Source organism: Anser anser (assembly GCF_964211835.1).
Source record: "Anser anser genome assembly, chromosome: 1".
NCBI lineage: Eukaryota > Metazoa > Chordata > Aves > Anseriformes > Anatidae > Anser > Anser anser.
This window is the reverse complement of record NC_139720.1, coordinates 74,696,573-74,715,079: the sequence shown is the minus strand read 5'-3', so window position 1 is coordinate 74,715,079 and position 18,507 is coordinate 74,696,573. Positions and strand designations below refer to the sequence as shown.

Genomic DNA, 18,507 nt, shown 5'->3' with positions numbered 1-18,507 from the left:
AAAAGTAAACAACCAGTGTACATCAAGTTACTACTGCACTACCTGTTAACAGTTAATCTGTGTATTTTTTAATTTAGCTACCAAATTTGTAAAGTACCAAGTTTTGAGAATGGTTGATCTTTATAAGCTTTCTGTATGAATCTATACAAATGTTCATATATATACATTTTATTTAGCACAATGACAATAATTTGAAAGCCTCTGACAATTTTGATAAACAGACATTAATTTTTTCCTTGAAAGGATAATTACTGTAATGTGCAAATAATCCCTCACTTTTTGCTTTGCTGCCATCCCTGATTTTATAAATGTGTTTCAATCTCCTACATGAGTTTAAGCATCAACATTCCTGCAAAATAAATGTAGGAGTTAAGTAGCCTGAAAGAATATTCTTATGGTATGACTGCATGCCAGTCCTCCCTTTATTAGGCAGTCCCTATCAGGTTAGTAAAATTAATAAATGTCCACAAATCCTAAAATTGTGTGCATTGTGATCTTGATAACATTGAAATAACGTTAGTCTGAAGTCTCGGTATTCCCAATCTGATTTTATACTCCCTTCTTCCCTACACAGAGCCACAGCCTACCTACTCCAAACTAAACCCTTTCTTTTCAGAATTATTTCTCCTTGCTCTGAGAGCTTTTTGCCCACACTGGGCAACTGCATCTTCTTCCTAGCCACATGGGTAAAGCTGCCAAACTTTATCCTCATTCTGAGTCACCACCTTAACACCTAACCTAAGTTTGTTCCACTGCCACTGCTTCTCTCCTTTTCTGACAAAACAAAGACTGGGCCCTGAGAACAGCTGCTCTGAGAGCCTTCCTGTCACTTGTGCCTATACTTTCCTTCCATTGACAGTTACATTTCCAATTCTTAACTGCAGTTTTCAGCCATGCATATAGACTTGAGAACTTCAGTATTAAGATTGCACAACTTAATATATCAGACTTGGAAGTAAAGAATGATCTTAGAGACAGAAGTCTGTAAATCTAGGGAACTCAAAAGGACTTTTGCATTTAGATTTTGATTTCAGCTCAGTTTAAAGGAGTGTGTCAGTTATAGCTAGAGAATAAACTGTCATTAGTAAGAATCAGCTTGAACACTTGCAAACAAGCATTGAGATTGTAGGCAAGAAAATGCATGATTCAACTAATTGATGAGGATATTACACTCGATATTACACTCGATATTACAGGCATTACATAGATACAGTACCGTAACAACTCTTACTGGAGCACAAAGATAACTTTAAGATATATAATACCCGGTGAAGTTTTAAGTATGGTGATTATGGATGCGTACTACAAGGGAGTATGAAGCAATGATGACAAAAATCTCCTTTTGAATTAAAAAGCAGTTCAAGAATGGAGGGTAAAAGAGGTTGTATGTACTCAGAGTTTGAAATACGTAGAACCAAACATATTTGGACTGTGAATATCCTTCTCCCCCCTTCTCCTCTTTTTTAAAATCATCCATCACTACAAAAAACTTTAATGCTATAGATAACTCCTGAAGAACAAATGCAACTAGTAATCATAGCACTCAACTAATTCTCAGTCTAACAGCTGACAGATTTCTGCACAAAACATCTCTGTGTGCTAGTAGCAAACATCTAGGGCAGATCTAACAAGCACCTAGAGAAAAAAACATGTGCCTACTCCCTGGAACAGTCAATTCTTCAGATTCAGAAAAATAACACAATACTCGCATACTGCAACGTCATGCACTTTTATTTAAGAATCTATGTATTTAAAATAAATAACATCATATCTAACTTATACTCATCTCAAAAACAGCTTACGTTTCATATTCAATGCTTCACATGCTCATATAGTCTTGTGTACACTTATAAAAATCTGGAACCCAACTTACTCTTTTTCTAAGAAATGGTCGTTTAGCAAGATGGTTGCAGATGGATGGTTGCAGAGGTTGCTTTTTTTCTTTTAGATGAGCTGAAAAACTAGTATATCTAAACAGTAGTTTTGTTTCTTCTAAATTTTCAGTCTGCTTTACCATGTCTGTGCCCACCACCTTTGATATCTTGAACTAAATTTTCAGTTACATTTCAAATTTCAGCTTTAGTTATTAAATGCAAAGATGCTTTATGCTATTCAATTAACAATCCATTTGATCTTGTTTTGTAGGAATTCAGTATTAAACTGAAATTAATTTTTCCCTGTGACATATATCAGTGAAAGATAAATTCAAGGTACAAAAGTTACCTGCTGACAAGAGCAATGAAAGCAGAACCATCAGCACATTCAAGGGCTGCTGACCACAACTTGTCATCGTTGGCTTTCATTGGTCCATTACAGAATCACCTGTTTGACAAGATGCAACAATATGGTTAAGTGTCTGTTTCATCTCATTTTCATTTGTTCAAACATGTGCTTCCCCACAAAGCTTTGGTTGACTGAGATTGTTTCACACAATAAGAAAAAAAAAATCATATGTCTTTCTGGACCGGGTTTTAGAAGAGAAATAAATTCTTGTTCATTCCTTTCTCATTTTACCCTGAATGTATACAGCTATTTATATACTTTTCATTAACCCAGGGTAAAGATAAATTTAATTTAAATTAAGTCTTTTTTGGATGTTCACACTTCCTCTGTAATCTAAGTTCAGCACGATTGCGCTTAGTTTATTGTTTCATGAATGGGCTGTTGTATTTTGCCTATAAGAACTAGAAGGATATAAACAATATAAAAGTAAATTGGCTGGTTTGAAAGTCAATCTGTTTTACCCCATTAGAGGGTGCAGTCGTTCAGAAAGTGAGATGGTTGGAAACATTTCAAAAAATGTTTTTTCATTAAAATCAAAGCATTTCATGGGATTATTCTTATTTCTTGTTTGGCTGGCAGGTGTTCATAAAAAGGCTCTCCTAGTCTTTTTGTAAAACAGCTCCACAACTGGTGGAATCCACACATCTTACATCCACCTTGATTCAACATCACCAGCTGTAGATCACGTAGCTATGGTGGAGGTTCTATCCCAGTGCAAACATCATCATCAACACCAGTAGGAACATCTGGTACCCTATCCTCTTGTCATTGCTAATGCAGACTAACACTGGTCTTCAGCATCCTGAACGCACACGGACATTGGAGAATAATGAAGAAGTAATTTGTTGATCTGTATAACACTAGGAGCTCAGGCTATAAACCAGACAGATGAGGTGATTCTGATGAAGGTTGGTGGGACACATCAAATACTTGGGTGTTTGTACCTCCCCCCACCAAAAAAAAAAAAATAAGGTGTTTATAAAGGAGCAGCTTGGAAAAATGAGAGGAAAATGGCAATTTATGTCAACAATTAAATTGTTTCTGACATCTCAAGAGAAACATGATACCAAATGCTTACGAAATCAGTACCGTATAACAGATAAATAAAATATAGTTTACTAATTGATGCCTACTATAGACTACAGCACCAAATTAAATACCGAGGCAACTGCACCCGTATTTTAAAAAAGGGAGAAAATATTAGCATTATTATCATAAATAACTGCATTCTGAGTAACATTTGTTGGCACAGGAGGAGGGGAGACACAGTGCTATTTACAAAGTGTTTAGGGACAACAGATTTCTCAGTAATAAAAAAATACATGTTCAGCACAAGTAAATTCTGTAAGAAGGCATCTTAGCAGATGAAGAGAACAGATCACAAACCTAAAAATCAGTGCTAACTTCTGTACAAGAAATCATGATAGATTACACTGTAATCTGCAAGTGCGACTAAAGTCCAAACCACTATAATGCTTGTAGCTTTAAAATAAATCAATTCCTCAAACGGGAAAACTATTAGAGGCCATAACACTATGAAGGGAAAAAATGGGACAGAAAATTATGAACGCTAAGTAGGAGCATATTAAGAATATTTCTCTAAGCACCAACTCTGTTTGAAAAAGCCGTCACCTTTTTCCGAAGGAATATCACATCAATTAAAATATCAATCAGATTTAAAGGTAGAATTTCATTAAAAAAAGAGTAACACTGAGTATAAGACAAAGGTTAAGAATGTGGAAGTTTAATCAAGCAAAACTGATTAAAAGAACAAGCTATTACCCATATTGTAAGGAATAAAGAGAATAAGATTTTTTTCCTGTGTAAACCAAAGCAGCAGGAATTCCAATAGTGATTCATTACAAGAAGAAAATCTTGGCTTTAGTAACAGTTAATTAAAAAGAGATCAATAAGCACTTATGTTGTGTATCTGGGGAGACACAGATGTTTGGTATAGCTGAGACTATTAAATAATTCCATACGAAGAATAATTTAGGATGACATTAATGAGTTAATACCAAAGTTCATAATTTTAAATCTGCAATTCTGTGTAATTTGTGTCCAGTTATTTCAGAAGAGATGGCTGGGGAGCATATATATCCTTTTCTTGTTACTTCTGTTGGTAAACTATGGTGGCTTTCAAAGGACATGAAGAAATCTAATGACATTTTAAGCAGTAAATTGGATAATCCAGGTAATTTTAAGCTTGTGAGAATGATAAGGAGAAAGTTAATAGAATGCTTAATATAGAACCCAATTAATAACTAGTTAAGGAGAGTAATATAATTAATGCATATCACAGTGGGCTTGTAGAAAGTAAATTGTATGTTTCAGTATTGATGTCGATGAAGGCTGCCTAATAAAGACAGTAATAACATCATAGATTTTTGTAAAATAGTTTATTAAGTAGTATGTAATTTGATCAGGAAATGAAAACGATGCAAAATAACAATATAGTGTGTCAGCTATGGAAGACTAACTCAGACTACAAATAAGATGCATATTTTTTAAAAAGTACAGTCTTACTGGCAATGGAGTGCAACTTTACTAGAAGAAAGAAATCTACAGAAACTTAGAAGCGTTTCAGGGAGGGGAAAATTTACCCAATTATGTCCAATAAAAAGTGGCAACAATGATTATGGCATTTTAATCCAAGTTTTGTGATGCTTGCCAGCTCAGAAGATCAGAGTGAGGAGACTTGAATGGTAGAGACATGTAAAAGAGGCCAGGAAAATGACACAGAGGGAGAGACAGACAGACAGACAGAGAGAGACAGAGAGAGAGAGAGAGAGAGAGAGAGATCTGGTGTATCATCCACCAATCAGTGTATATGTATACATACAGTGATATGGTGTATCATGACACCAGCCAGTGGATGTATGTATATATGTATATATACATACACATATAAATGTACATATAGAATCACAGAATGGTTTGAATTGAAAGGGACCTTTAGGACCACCTAATTCCAACCTCCCTGCCATGCGCAGGGACATCTCCCACCGGCCCAGGTTGCCCAAAGCCCCATCCAGCCTGGCCTTGAACACCTCCAGGGATGGGGCTTCCTCAACTCCTTTGGGCAGCCTGTTCACCGTTTTAATTTTTTAATTTTTATTTTTTAAAAAACAACAACATTTGAAGAAAGACAATTTTTTGTTGTTGTTTTCTTTTTATAAAATTCAAACAGCTTGTGACAAACCCAGTGGAAAAGGAAAAGGGCCTGGAAGCTAAGAGATTAGGTTTTCTTCCTTGTTCTGTACATTGGTGATTAGATGTGTGGTCTAATGCACCGATTTTAATTTTCAATGCACCATTTCAAGCTTATTTGTGGTCAGTGTGGTAGAAAGGGGAACACCCATTCTTTTCCCTGTCCCTTGACAACCCATTCCTAGCCTTACACCACCTCCTCTTTTCTGCAATTGCAAGTGTCTCTGCAGCTACATCATAAATTAGGCTGAAGAAATAGCTTGGGAATCACAGTTTTAGAGGGTGGTGGTTCCCCTCCCTCCCTCCCCCCTCCCCCAGCATTTCAACATTTCTACTATGAGACAGAAGTAATGGTCCTTACATTTTTTTTTTTTTCCTAAGCGCTTTGCTGTCTTTTCACAAAACAAGGATTATGTTAGGAATATTGCTTTTGCTTGCAGAAGATGCAACAATGAATGATTCAAAGAGAACAAAATTCAAAAGAAAGGTGCTGTGATGTTATGATCAAGGAGAATAGACATTAATATGAGACAACATTGCTTTTTGTTCCAGCTGACAGAGCCTGTGGTTGCACTGCACCTTCTAATCTCACCACCACTACAGAAACCAAACTCATTTGCGTTTAACCTCCCCCCTCACCGTGTGATCACTAGATGCAGTGATTAGATATATGTATCAGATCATTATACCGGACTTTACTCTTTAGTCACACACTGTGACATTCTAGCTCATTCTTTGCTGCTATGTACACTGCTTTGGTTATCCATATGTTTTTATCTAGCAGTGTTTTCTTGAAAGGAATCAGTGAATCATTTGAAAGAAAAGCTGCCAAGAGAAATAACCATTTCACGTGGCAAGATTTTATCCAGAAATATTTTTTCCCTTCACTCTGAAGGAAGGGTAAAGCTATATTTAGGTGAGGTGCTTGAAAGATATTGTACATTTTTGCTGTTGTTGTTATTAGAAAGAAAAAAAGGTGCTAGCAAGAGGATTATTAAATACATCAGCACAGTCTCATAAGTTAGCTCTCTGCACAGAATAACAGAAGATAAGGCTAGTAGCAATCCAAGAGATCATCTAACCCATCTTTCTGTCACAGGATTAAGTACACCTAAGTACATTCTTAGCAGAAGTTTACAGAATCATCACCACCAGAGGGGTTTTCCAGCCTCTGAGGGCGATACCCTTCCAGTGTTTGTCCAATCTCATTGCTAGAAAGTTTTCCTCTACCTAACTTGCAGCTCCTTTGCTTTTGTTCAAGCCCATCCTCTTGAGTCCAATGGACCTGGAGAACAATTTGCTCAGAGACACACTGGTTACACCTTTCTCTGTGTCAGCTTTCAATTAATACATACAAAAAGTGCCATCATACCCCCACTCAGTCTTCTCTTAGGCTCACAACTTCTACTTCTTGCAATCTTTCCTTTAAGAACACATTCTCTACACCTCTTCATAAATCTTGCGCTACAGTTTATGGTAAGGATATCACACACTTCTGTGGTGTGCCTGCAGCACTGTTTCAGCTTCAGTTGTTTAATTCATACTTTGTTAGTGCTCAGAAGGTTCTATTAAATACCCCTGTGCTTGCCAAGTTAGATAAAATTACAACATTGCAAATGTGCGGAGAGCCACAGGGCTTCTGCTAAATCTCACAGTTAGTCAAAAGATATGTAGGTATGTTATAATCAGATAGGAACATCTACATACAGACATAACAATATGCCATACAGACATAAAAACATGCCACCGCATGTGACATAATTAAGGACTCCTACTCCTTTTCACACCAATCTCCAACAGGTCTTCCAATTTTAGTGAGTACCAGCGACTGGCCCTGGGAAATCCTGTCACAATGGCAGCTGCAGTGATGGGCTTCCTTCCTCTTTGTCCACTGTACTCTTGGGACACAGAAGTCATCTTCCACAGTTCTGATTAAATGACAGCTTCAAAAGGCTCCAATTTCCATCTTCTCTTATTCCGCAGTCTCCTCCTGAGAAATGCCCTCACTAACCTCAGAGACATACTGGCTTTCCTCCACTTCATACATTACTGGGACAAGAAGGGTCCCTGTCAGGGAAATGGTCTCTCTCAACCTATTTGCTCATTTCAAGTCAACAGACAACACAGGCTGGATTGTGGCAGTGGTAAGGGGACTAAATATAATGGAGCCAAGGCCACAACCGCAGTGGTTGAGAAAACTGTTTATGATCAGATGGAAAAATAAGGCTGTGGTCTGAACCTAACTTCTAGCTCAGCTCTGTTAGCTTCTCACATTAACATGGGGTGAAAAATGCATCTTGAATGAGCTCATGCATGCTATTACAATGAAATTACAGTCTTACTACAAAGGCAGCAATGTAATTGGTATGAAATAAAACCTGATTACTAAGAAAATGTGGTTCCACACTGCAATAACCTCAAAAAATTATGAAAAGCAGATACTTAAATTTTAAGTTAACAGTTGTCTTACTTTAAATAACTAAAACAGACCTATGCAAAAGAATTGCTGATAGAAAACCTTTTGGATCAGAGTGGAGCATTAATATGACTTGTTACTTCCCTAAAAACATCTTAATACATATGCTTGAAGTATCTACACAACTGCAGATAAAGCATGCAGTTAGGGTTTAAGTACTGTGAAAGATGAACAAACTTATATTACACTTACTTGGTTATAAAATTCTTTCCCCTTATTTTTTTTAAAATTTGAACTGAAAATACGAATTAGTTCGTTTTATCCCTCCTACCCCTCCTCCTTCTCCCGTTTATTATTTCCTCCCTGCTAAATAGCTATAAAGAGACAACATACATGAAAAATACAGCTCTTAATGAAGGACAGCCTGGAGACCACCTTACGAGATTTAAGCAGTCTATAGTTGTTATTAGTAAGAGAAGGCCAAGAAACTCGTACATGCTACAACTGTCTATTACAACACCAAAGCTGCTCATTTATCTCCTTCCTCTTTATTCCCTTCCCTTTTCACCAATACATTTAGCCCTTTCCTACACCCTGAGAGACACATCATGTGCATGCAAATTGAAAATGAATTTTAGCAGTTCCTATCCTGACTGTGTAGTACATTGTGCTGCAGAGTGACAGAGAAGTCAAAGGATTCAATACAAAAGCATAATTAATTTGAGAGAATCAGTGGTACATTCAGACCTTTCCATCAAAAAATTTAACTGATGAGAAACTTTCCTATGCTAACATGAAATCTTTATTGACAGCCAAATTCCTCACCATCTCTGCAGCAAAAGTTAAGATATTAAAGGTATTGCTATAATGTAGCTGTATTGCAGCATTCCACAAAAATGTTAAGTGATCAATTTCTTGGTGCAAATTTTTCTGTTCTGCAACAGGCCCTTCACTGTATACATCAGATCTCATTTTGGGGAAAAAATACCTAAGTTACTTCAGTGAGACAGTCAGATGTGTAAAAGTAACAGCTACAGTTGTGTTGATTTAGCCTATGTTCTTATTTGTGTGTATTCAGCATAGATGGAGGCAGCTGACAGAGTCTTGTTATCGCCATCCAGGACTCTTATTTTTAATCAACTAAGCTCAGTCTTTTGAAGGCACACCTTAGATCAGATACACACCTGGACACATACCTGAGCTAAACAAAGCAGATGAGCAATTTTGTGCCACCGTGTTCTAGTTTCAGCTCACGCAGCTGGCAATCTGGCTGCTATATTAAATTAATTAATATATAAAACTCATCATGATGAAACTGTAAAGTCTGGTCTATTCACAGAACAAACAACATGAAACAAAATTTTGACTCTGAAATTATGAACGATCTTCTTGATATCCCATGAGGGAGGAATGACAACGAAACACGCAGCTTTGCAATTATTTTTTAAAAGAGCTAGAGAAAAGGACAGGTTTCATTTCAAGTCATTACAAATCTCTACTGTTAATCAAGATATCATTTCAGACTTTAAGAAATGCACAGCTCTTCTCTAAGGAAACTTAAGCTTGCATTTTGAGCTATCTCCATTTTGAGAATCTCCATGGTCTAATAGACAAGTATTTCTTATCCATGTATTACAGAATAATACTAGCACCTGAGAACGCCTTGCACACTCAGCAAGTTTGCAGCTGAGTGGTGCAGTCAATCGATACAAGAGAAGGAAGGGATGCTATCCAAAGGGACCTGGACAAGCTTGAGAAGTGGGCCCATGTGAGCCTAAGGAGGTTCAGCAAGGCCAAGTGCAAGGTGCTGCGCCTACATCGGGGCAATCCCACACATGAGCACAGACTGGGAGAAAAACTCATTGAGAGCAGCCCTGCGGAGAGGACTTGGGGGTTCTGGTGGACCAAAAGCTTGGCATGAGTCAGCAGTGCGCACCTGCAGCCCAGAAGGCCAACTGCATCCTGGGCTGCATCAGTAGAGGGGTGGCCAGTAGCAGGTTGAGGGAGGGGATTGTCCCCCTCTGCTCTGCCTTGTGAGGCCCCACTTGGAGTGACACAGCCAGCTCTGGGGCCCGCAGCACCATAAGGATGTGGGGCTGTTGGAGCAGGTCCAGAGGAGGGCCACAAGGATGATCAGAGGGCTGGAGCACCTCTCCTGTGAAGAAAGGCTTAGAGAGCTGGGGATGGTCAGCCTGAAAAGAGAAGGTTCCGGGGAGACCTCCTTGTGGCTTTTCAGTACTTAAAAGAGGGCTTAAAAAAAGATGGAGGGCAACTTTTTGCTCAGGCAGATAATGAGAGGACAAGGGAGAATGGTTTTAAACTAAAAGAGGAGAGACTTAGACAGAGGTTAGGAGGAAATTTTTCATTCAGAGGATGGTAAGGCACTGGCACAGGCTGCCTAGAGAAGCTGTGTATGCCCCATCCACCATGGAGGTGTTCAAGGCCAGGCTGGATAGGGATTTGGGCAACCTGGTCTGATGGGAGGCATCCCTGACCATGGCAGGGGGGTTGGAAGTGGATGATCTTTAAGGTCTCTTCCAACCCAAGCCATTCAAACACGTACAAGTCAACATAGCAGTGACCCTGGCTAGTATATTTTTGCTATCCACCTGAGAAAAATGTAGTATCTCAAGAAATGATGTATCTGGTGTAAAATAAGTAAGTAAACTTTAGTTTCAGCAACATGGGGTCAGCTGTATATGTACCAAAACTAGGAACTACTTATAGTCTCTGCTGGATCACTTTTGACCCATTTTCAGTTCAAAATTGCCTCTCATGAAAAATAAACCTTTCTGGTAAAAGTCTGTTGGCATGAGAATTATATTTCATTCTCATATTCTTGAACATTGACAATTATTTTCTGTATCTAAGCAGATTTGTTTCTAACCTTTTGTTACTCTGGGTTTGTAAAATGGTTTAAAAAAAAATCTTTTGCTCAAAAGTGAAAACATACAAGCAGTAAGTTAAGCAAAAGTTAAAGTAGACCCAGAAAAACCTTCAATTTAGACATGTCACCTGAGGTAAACTGGGAACATTCTACACAATCTATTGTTGTGTGTTGTTGGTTTTGGGAAAATGATGTAAAATACCTGTCAGAAAATGAAGAACTGGCCCTCCTCGAGACATCTGTGATGGTATGTCCAAATGTTTCCTACGTTCTTCTCAGTGACATCACAAGTGAAGGCAGTTCTTAAAACAGACAGGAACAGGATAACGAGCTGTCACTGCACCAGCTGAGTAAAAAGGAAATCGTGTGGGAACCTTGAACCAGCAAATGTTGGAGAGAAAAGCTGTGTGGCAGAAGGTGAAAGTAACTTTTTTTCACCTCTTCTTCTGCCTCATTCCTGTTAAACACACCAACCTTGTTCTGCAGCTGAAAATGCACTCTTCACAGCTATACCTTGAATACTTTAAAAAACAAACAAAGCAAAACAAAAAAAAAACAGCTTTAGAGCATTATGTGCTGGTGTTACTGCAACCACACTAGCGTATAGCCACTCTAATTAAACAAACAAACAAACAAACCTCAAAATTTTGGAACCCTCACACTACTGAACTGTTAACAAGAATTTTGTTTTGAAAGTTCCAAGGCACCAGAACCATGAAAAATGCTAGTGAATCCATTCTCCTCTCCTCTTAGGCAGAAATACTTGCAGGACAAAAGAAAGGATGATTGTCAGTAGGTGTGGAGGCTGCCAAGCAGAAGGGTAAAAGGGATACAGAGCAACAGAAAAGTGATTTTTTTTATCGATTTAACATTTTTTTGTGTGCACGCACTTTTGAAACTGAAATACCGGGTAAAACAAAGCTGTGTAGCTAGCTGATGGTGGCATCACAGGCTGCAACATTTGCTTCGCCTCTTTTGTTTTACTGAATGCATGAAGCGCTTCTTTCATGCATAGCTCGGGGTTTCTACAGATTTTCTGCTGTTCAGAGGTCTGTGTGAGAGAAGCTACTTGAAAAGACTTGTATAGAATTCCATAAAAATGCTGCTTCTTGATGGCACGTGGATCAAGCACTGAGAAACACCCGTCCCACTGAACCCACTGGAGCTAAGCAAAAAAACAGGAATCGGTCAGAAGTGTTAACTGCAGACAGGCCACAATTCATTCAGAAGGGACTTTCTTTATTTAGCATTTATTTATATATTCCCAGTGGGCATCCATACCTTACATATACAGAGTATACTCCTTGGTGTTCAAGTACAGTAATACAGTGAAATCTAGTCATGAAGTGCAGGCATCAACAGCATGCTTTTCTCCATGCAGCCATGTACCTGTGAAATGGCTTCTACCCAAACACTTGCCATTTGTATGTCTAATAGTTTCAGCAATACACAGAGGACAATTTTTATAGAAAGAGACTCTGAAAGCCTAATATATAGGCTGGAATGGCCTGCAGCTCAGCTCGTGCCCAAAACAGGTTCTAACATGCTATTCTGGGTCATTCCTACAAAAAGCAACCACTGTTTACGTGATCCGTATGTACACTTCTCTCTGCATAGCTATTTGAATAGTTTGCTTTGTTGAAAAACTGGTAAGAATTAGTTTTGCATTTTTAAAATGGTGAAGCATAAATACAAAAATTGAATGCCTAAAGAATTTAATTGCATTTAAAGAACATTCATTGCCATTACGAAGATTGATGAATATACTTGGCTTCCGTCATAGGATTTAGCTGGGTGCAGAATTATGGCTCTACTGAGTTTTGTTGTCAACCACACTTGAAACACAATTTCACCTTTGTCTGGTACATGTGCATGTCTGAGAGGAAGTCAATGGGCTCACACCATATACTGGAGACTGTAATGCAATCACCCCATGACCCAGTCAACAGTAAAAGACCCTAAGCACACAGGCTCATGACTACAAAGCAACTGACAGGAATTACCACCCTGTGTATGTGTCAGCCCCTAAGCTGAAAACTGGCTCCATGGTGGAAAACAAAGCATTCCTACAAAACCATTCACCCATCTTTAAACCAGGATTTAATTTCTAGTTTCAACATCCTCCTAAACCCACCTTACATCAGCATGCAATAACAGGGAGCACACTGCAGATGGAAAGTGGTCTGAGTCATTCATAAAATAAACATGACCCATCCATGCATTTTTATTTGGATCAATTTGTTTAAGCTTCTTCAACACAGAAAAGGGCATTTATTTCTGCATATTGTGTAAAGTAACTTTTCCTCGGTGTTTTGATTAGCTCCTTAGGTAACTTATAATTTAAGTTCTAGGGTAAAATACTGGTTTTATTGAAGTAAGTGGGAGTTTTGTCTTGAAGTCAACAGGATCAGCTGCTCACATCTGCAGTAACAAACTATTACTTGTTTTTGGGTTGCAGTAGCCAATGTAGTTCCACGTGACAGAACTTTCTGAAATGGTCCCTCTGAATGTGACAATTGCTCTCCCTTCACCTTGTACACCAGCATACAGAAAATCATTGACAGAACATACCAACTCTAAATAACACACACAAAGTATAACATTTATCGTGTATGTTACACAGCAAAGATTATTAGCAAGCAGTACTGCAGTCATGCAGTCTGTTTCTTCTCCTAGATACTTTAGAGTCCAAACAAATGAAAAAATAATAGTGGAGAGTGGGTACTATTTCTATTTTCCAGAGAGAAAATGATGCACGGAGAAGTTACAGTCATAAACGAAGAACATATCAAATTTGGGAACTGCACATCAAGTTTCTAGATCTGATGACTTAAACAGGAAACACTGATTAAAAATGCCATGCTCCTGTGAAAACTGACCAGGTTAGGGGAAACTGAAAAAAAAAAGGCTCATTCTCTATGAGAATATAAACTCATTTGATGTTTAAGTAATTTTCATACAGTTTACACACGAAAGACTGCCTGGCTAGGTAATTTTGCTTACCCTACTTATTAATAGTCAAATTTGAAGTCATTATAAGCCTCAGTGATGCCTTTGGTCTTAGTAAAGCTGGAAAGCGGAGTCAGAAGTCCAACTTAGGACAGGAACTAGATGCCTGCCATTGTCTCTGAGATACTCCTGCAAAATCTCTAACCCAAGGAACTCAAAGGAGAATTACTTAACCTGTGTATAATTAAATACACACCTTAATGTATGGAAAGATTGTGATGAAGGACACCAATAATGCTTTAAACCATCCTTGCAGATTTTTTTTTTTTTTTAAATCACAGTTATGTATCTTAGAACAGCCATACCAACCTTCAAATTCAGAGACAGGGAGGAACAGGTCACAACTTAGATGTGCTAAAGAAGCCAAATAAGAATGTAGAGTTTTAAATCACTGGAATGATTTGAAAAAATAGATTTTTTTTTTCTGGAAATTATGGCTGATTAACTACATTTCCTATCTGCAGCAACACCACATTATATGCATTACTTCATCACGGTCTAAGTGAAGAATCCATTATCGGCACAGGGAACTGTTTCTCACAACCTAATCCCAATGATGCATTCTTTTGGGTATTTCAGAAAAATGAAATTGGTTAATTTATTAAGTGATAATTTTATTATCCTTTAATACCGATAGTGTTAGCTGTTCTATTTGAATCAGCAACAGAGAAAACTGGTCATAAAACCTAGCATATGACCAAAAAAAAGCTGGTGCTACAGCTTCTAAGGGAGCACACTATACATGCAGATTTTATAAGCAGAATATTACTCTAATCTTAATATCTCTATGGGCTTTCAAGGCCTGCTTGCAAACGTCCTATCTATTGTCACATAGTTTTTTGGACCCTCTTGTATAATAAAAATATAATCTTTTGGCAGGTACCACAAACACTCATTCTGCAGTGAGTTTCTTTTCACTAACCGTAAGACTTTTCATGCCCATCGTGTAATGCGTTTGTCAGTATGGATGAAGTCATATACCCCAGACAATCAGTTGTGTCTTGGGACAGTAAATGACATCCAAAATACACTGAATTATGAAATCCTTAGAACTCAAGTATAGTTGCACTGAACCTAATGAGGTCTGTGAAGTGCAGAGAAGCTTTTTATTTAGGCTTAACTCACTTCAGCTGGAAGTTCTAAAACTGAATTCCAGCCTTCCCACAAAAGAAAAGGTCTTGTATTCAGAAAGAACTGAAATCTTCCTTCCTCATTTTACCAATGAATATCAACTCAGAGAGACATTTGTGGAAAATTCTGTGAAAAAAAACAAACAGTTAAGGTTTAAGAGGCAAAAGAGGAGATGAGATAGAAATTAATGAAAAGTGGGGTCTTCCAGGTAAGAAAACAGAAGCCAGATGCAGAGGTGATTGTCATGTGTCCCCGCCCCCCCCCCCCCCCCCCCCCCCGTCTAACCCTATCCTTTTCCTTCCCATCTTCTACCCACTTCAGCTACCTGCATCATGGTTTGGTCCATACAGTCAAAATAATGGAAATAGAAACAACCAGAGGACTTCTGAAGAACACTTCTGAACACTTCCTTGAATTTTATTTTGGTTTTGGCTGCCTCCAAAATCCTGCTCTACCTACTCGTCATCTCTAAACTTACTGACATGATCTTTTCTAGCCACAAATTAAAGCCACCAGTCCATTCTTCAGCTTCCGTGGTAATCAACTATTTTCTACACTATTGAACATATTGCTTTGATTTGTGAAATTTGAACTACATTCATATATTAATTTGTCCTCTCCTGGTTGTGCTGTTCTCTCTTCCTCCACAAAAATCCTTATTTTGGTTAATCCCCTTACTCTTGAACTCTTTATGTTTTAATACCTGGTCTTCACATCAGTTATACGGGTGAGCGTAGACTGCAATATGTTCTGGTGCACTTTGTTGCATGTCATCACCCATCCAGGATTACCATCCTATTCCAATGATGCACTACAAGCACCACAGCAAAGGCGAAGAACCCTCTCTCTAGCCTTTTCCACAGGCTTTTGAATAGTAAGTGTGTCTGCCGTCATATCTACAGTAGGTCTTAAATACAAACACAAGTGAAACAAGCTTTTAAATATTTTGTCAGGAAGTTTTGCCTTAAGAAAATTATCTATTTTTGTGGTTATAACAAAACGTATCAGAAAAACACCAGCCTTCCCAAGAAGCCTTAGGGAATCCATGGTCTTTCACGCAAAGATTTAGTTCTTATTTAGCATCTTATCCATCCTATGGGAAAGTTCCTATCCTATCCAATGGAAAAGTTCCTATCCTATCCAGTGGAAAAGCTGAAAGTGTCCTGTCTGCAATAACAACAACAAAAAAAATCTACTCACTGAAATCTTACTGATTACAGGAAATCAGCTGCCCTAATAATAGTTTACACAGTTTTCAAAAGCCAGAATAATAAATACCTTATTCCATGTGCATGAATTCTGAGATTTTTTTCTGCTTCTCTATTGCATTGAGACACTGTTCATCTTGTTGCCTCATCCAAAAATGTGATATAAACAAATTTTCTGAAAATTATGTGTATTTGTTACACATTTAAACATAGCAGAAGTGAAAGATTAGCCTAATCACTGGAACTTCAAACTGTTGTAGCCTGTCCCCCACTTCCTTCCTTCCAGGTAGTATTATACCTTGCTACAACTGCTATAACTATAGTTTAAACATTCTAATTTTCTGTTTACTGGCCAGGCTGGTAGCACCATTACACAGCTATATTCTAGTTAGTTAAGTTCACCTCTATCTTTTCAATCCAGTTCTCTATATTTCTTTCCTGTGTAATTTAACTCGTAAGAGTTTATACAAGTTCTTGTTCTTAAGAAGTCTTCTTTGAGCAAAAGAGCCTATCTCCTAGTTTCCTACTTGACTGTAGCATAAACCGGAATAGGTCATTTTGTCTACACTGCATGCACCAAAGCATCCATAAAGTCAGCTAAAAAGGGCTGTTTTTTAAAAATGTGAAATGTTTCACATTCTAAATGCAGACACTGAAGAATAAAAACAGGAAAAAACACCAAATGTTGCTCTAGAAATGCCTAAGTGCTTTTTTTATTTCTCTTTAATTTATAGAGAAAGAGAAATATATGTTGTCTTGGGTCAAGTGAAACATTCTTTGGTTGACTTGACAGTTTTTTCTTCCTTCCTTGAAAAAGCAAAAATATTTCTGTTTAACCCTATTTAATGTCACTCTGTTCCCCACACAGTATACTTTATTTTTTCCATATGGCCACCCAGAAACCTACATTTAATGACAACTTCATTACATTGAAATCAATGACAGGATTTTCAATAAAAGAACAAAAACTGTAAGTTTTGTTTCTTAACACTAGATTTTTAGTAGTATTCCTGTAGGTTAGAAAGAAGCTACAACTAAATTCGTATTAAAAACTTGGCTGTCATACCAGTCACAGGTCAAATTCATTTTTCCTTTTCCAGAACAGACTGCTAGATATTTGAAAATGGACATTAGCAAAAATTTATCTTAGAGGTAAATTTCTTCTATATCCCTATAATTAGAAGCTCTGGAATGTCTGGAATTAAAACAAACAAACGAACAAAACAAAACACTGAAAACTCTTTAGTTACTGGAACAGTGAATTACTACACAGTTATTTCGTTGTGTCTGTTAAGTGCCTACTCTTCTCTGGAGCTCTTGTTGGCACAGATACCTTTTACCTCAATGACTTCTACTGATTAGTTGTTGTAAATAAATAGTAAAGGCTATTTGACCAGTTTAACATTCTCTTCGCTTGATCACCTCTAATTTTTTAGAGGAGGTCCGTTTGAATCCCACTTCCCAATAAAGAGTTTCAATCTTCTCAGTATTCTTTCTGGAGCAAGTTTAGTGTCACATGTCATGTGAGGAATATGGGAGAAATTCAAGAGTCCTTGATTATGAAACTAGAACTGTTTTAATAAAACTTGGATCATAATGCTTATTACAAATACATGCTTAGAAAATGGAAGGGTATTGAAACATGCTTAGAAAATGGAAGGGTATTGAAACATCAATTAATTTGAAGAAGTAGGGAAATGATTTTGAAATGTTTTAAATTAGATTGATGTTTACATAGCTTAAAAACTGTGTTTTCTTCAAGAAGTTGCATCATAAGCAGTTCAGAAACCCTACCTATTAGAAATACTACCCAGGGAATATCAAAAAGTCAGTTAAAAGGAGGCCTTGTTCTTAACCTAATATATTCCTAGCTAGGAGCTATTTGTTCTCTCTGGATACTTTGGATCTGTATCCCCATCCCAAAACCCACCCCTATCTTTACACCAGTTGTATACTGAAAATACCAAACTAGCATGGTTTAAATGCAATTTCACCTTGCTTCTAATCTCTAGGAATAGCAGCTTCTGAAGGTGATTTTAAACAGATGAATTTCCAAAGCAAGTCATGCAATTCATTATCTTCCTCATAAGGTAATTAAAACTAATTGGGAAGCCCATTCCAACTTATACGAATCACAAATCTCTCTCAGTCTAAAAAGAAAACGCGTCTTGTGGTATAGCACTGATTAAGAAAGGATTTGTCTTAAGAAAATCACAGTTTGGAAAACATTTCCCAGTTAATCAGGCTTGCAGCTTGAAATTGCACCAAGACCAAGCTCTACTTAATCCTTCACAGAAAGGTTCACATAACCAAGTTAATCATCTGCACTGGAACTGTATTCTAATGTCATAAACCTTGTCACA

At 37.6% G+C, this 18,507-nt stretch overlaps 1 protein-coding gene across 15 annotated transcripts in view; it reads right to left on the bottom strand.

The window, feature by feature from the left end:
- SHISAL1 (shisa like 1) overlaps positions 1-18,507 on the bottom strand; it is an 85,136-nt gene that overhangs the window by 47,310 nt on the left and 19,319 nt on the right. For 12 of the 15 annotated variants that reach the window (XM_083802126.1, XM_083802129.1, XM_083802127.1 and 9 more), the window contains one exon: positions 2,224-2,322. Coding sequence is in view for 11 of the 15 variants with exons in the window: in XM_083802123.1 (XP_083658249.1) it covers positions 2,224-2,290 (67 nt within the window). In the remaining 4 variants the exon portion in view is untranslated. Of the gene's footprint in view, positions 1-2,223; positions 2,326-18,507 lie in introns of those variants that run through there. The other 3 variants (XM_083802128.1, XM_083802133.1, XM_083802125.1) reach the window with 1 other exon arrangement.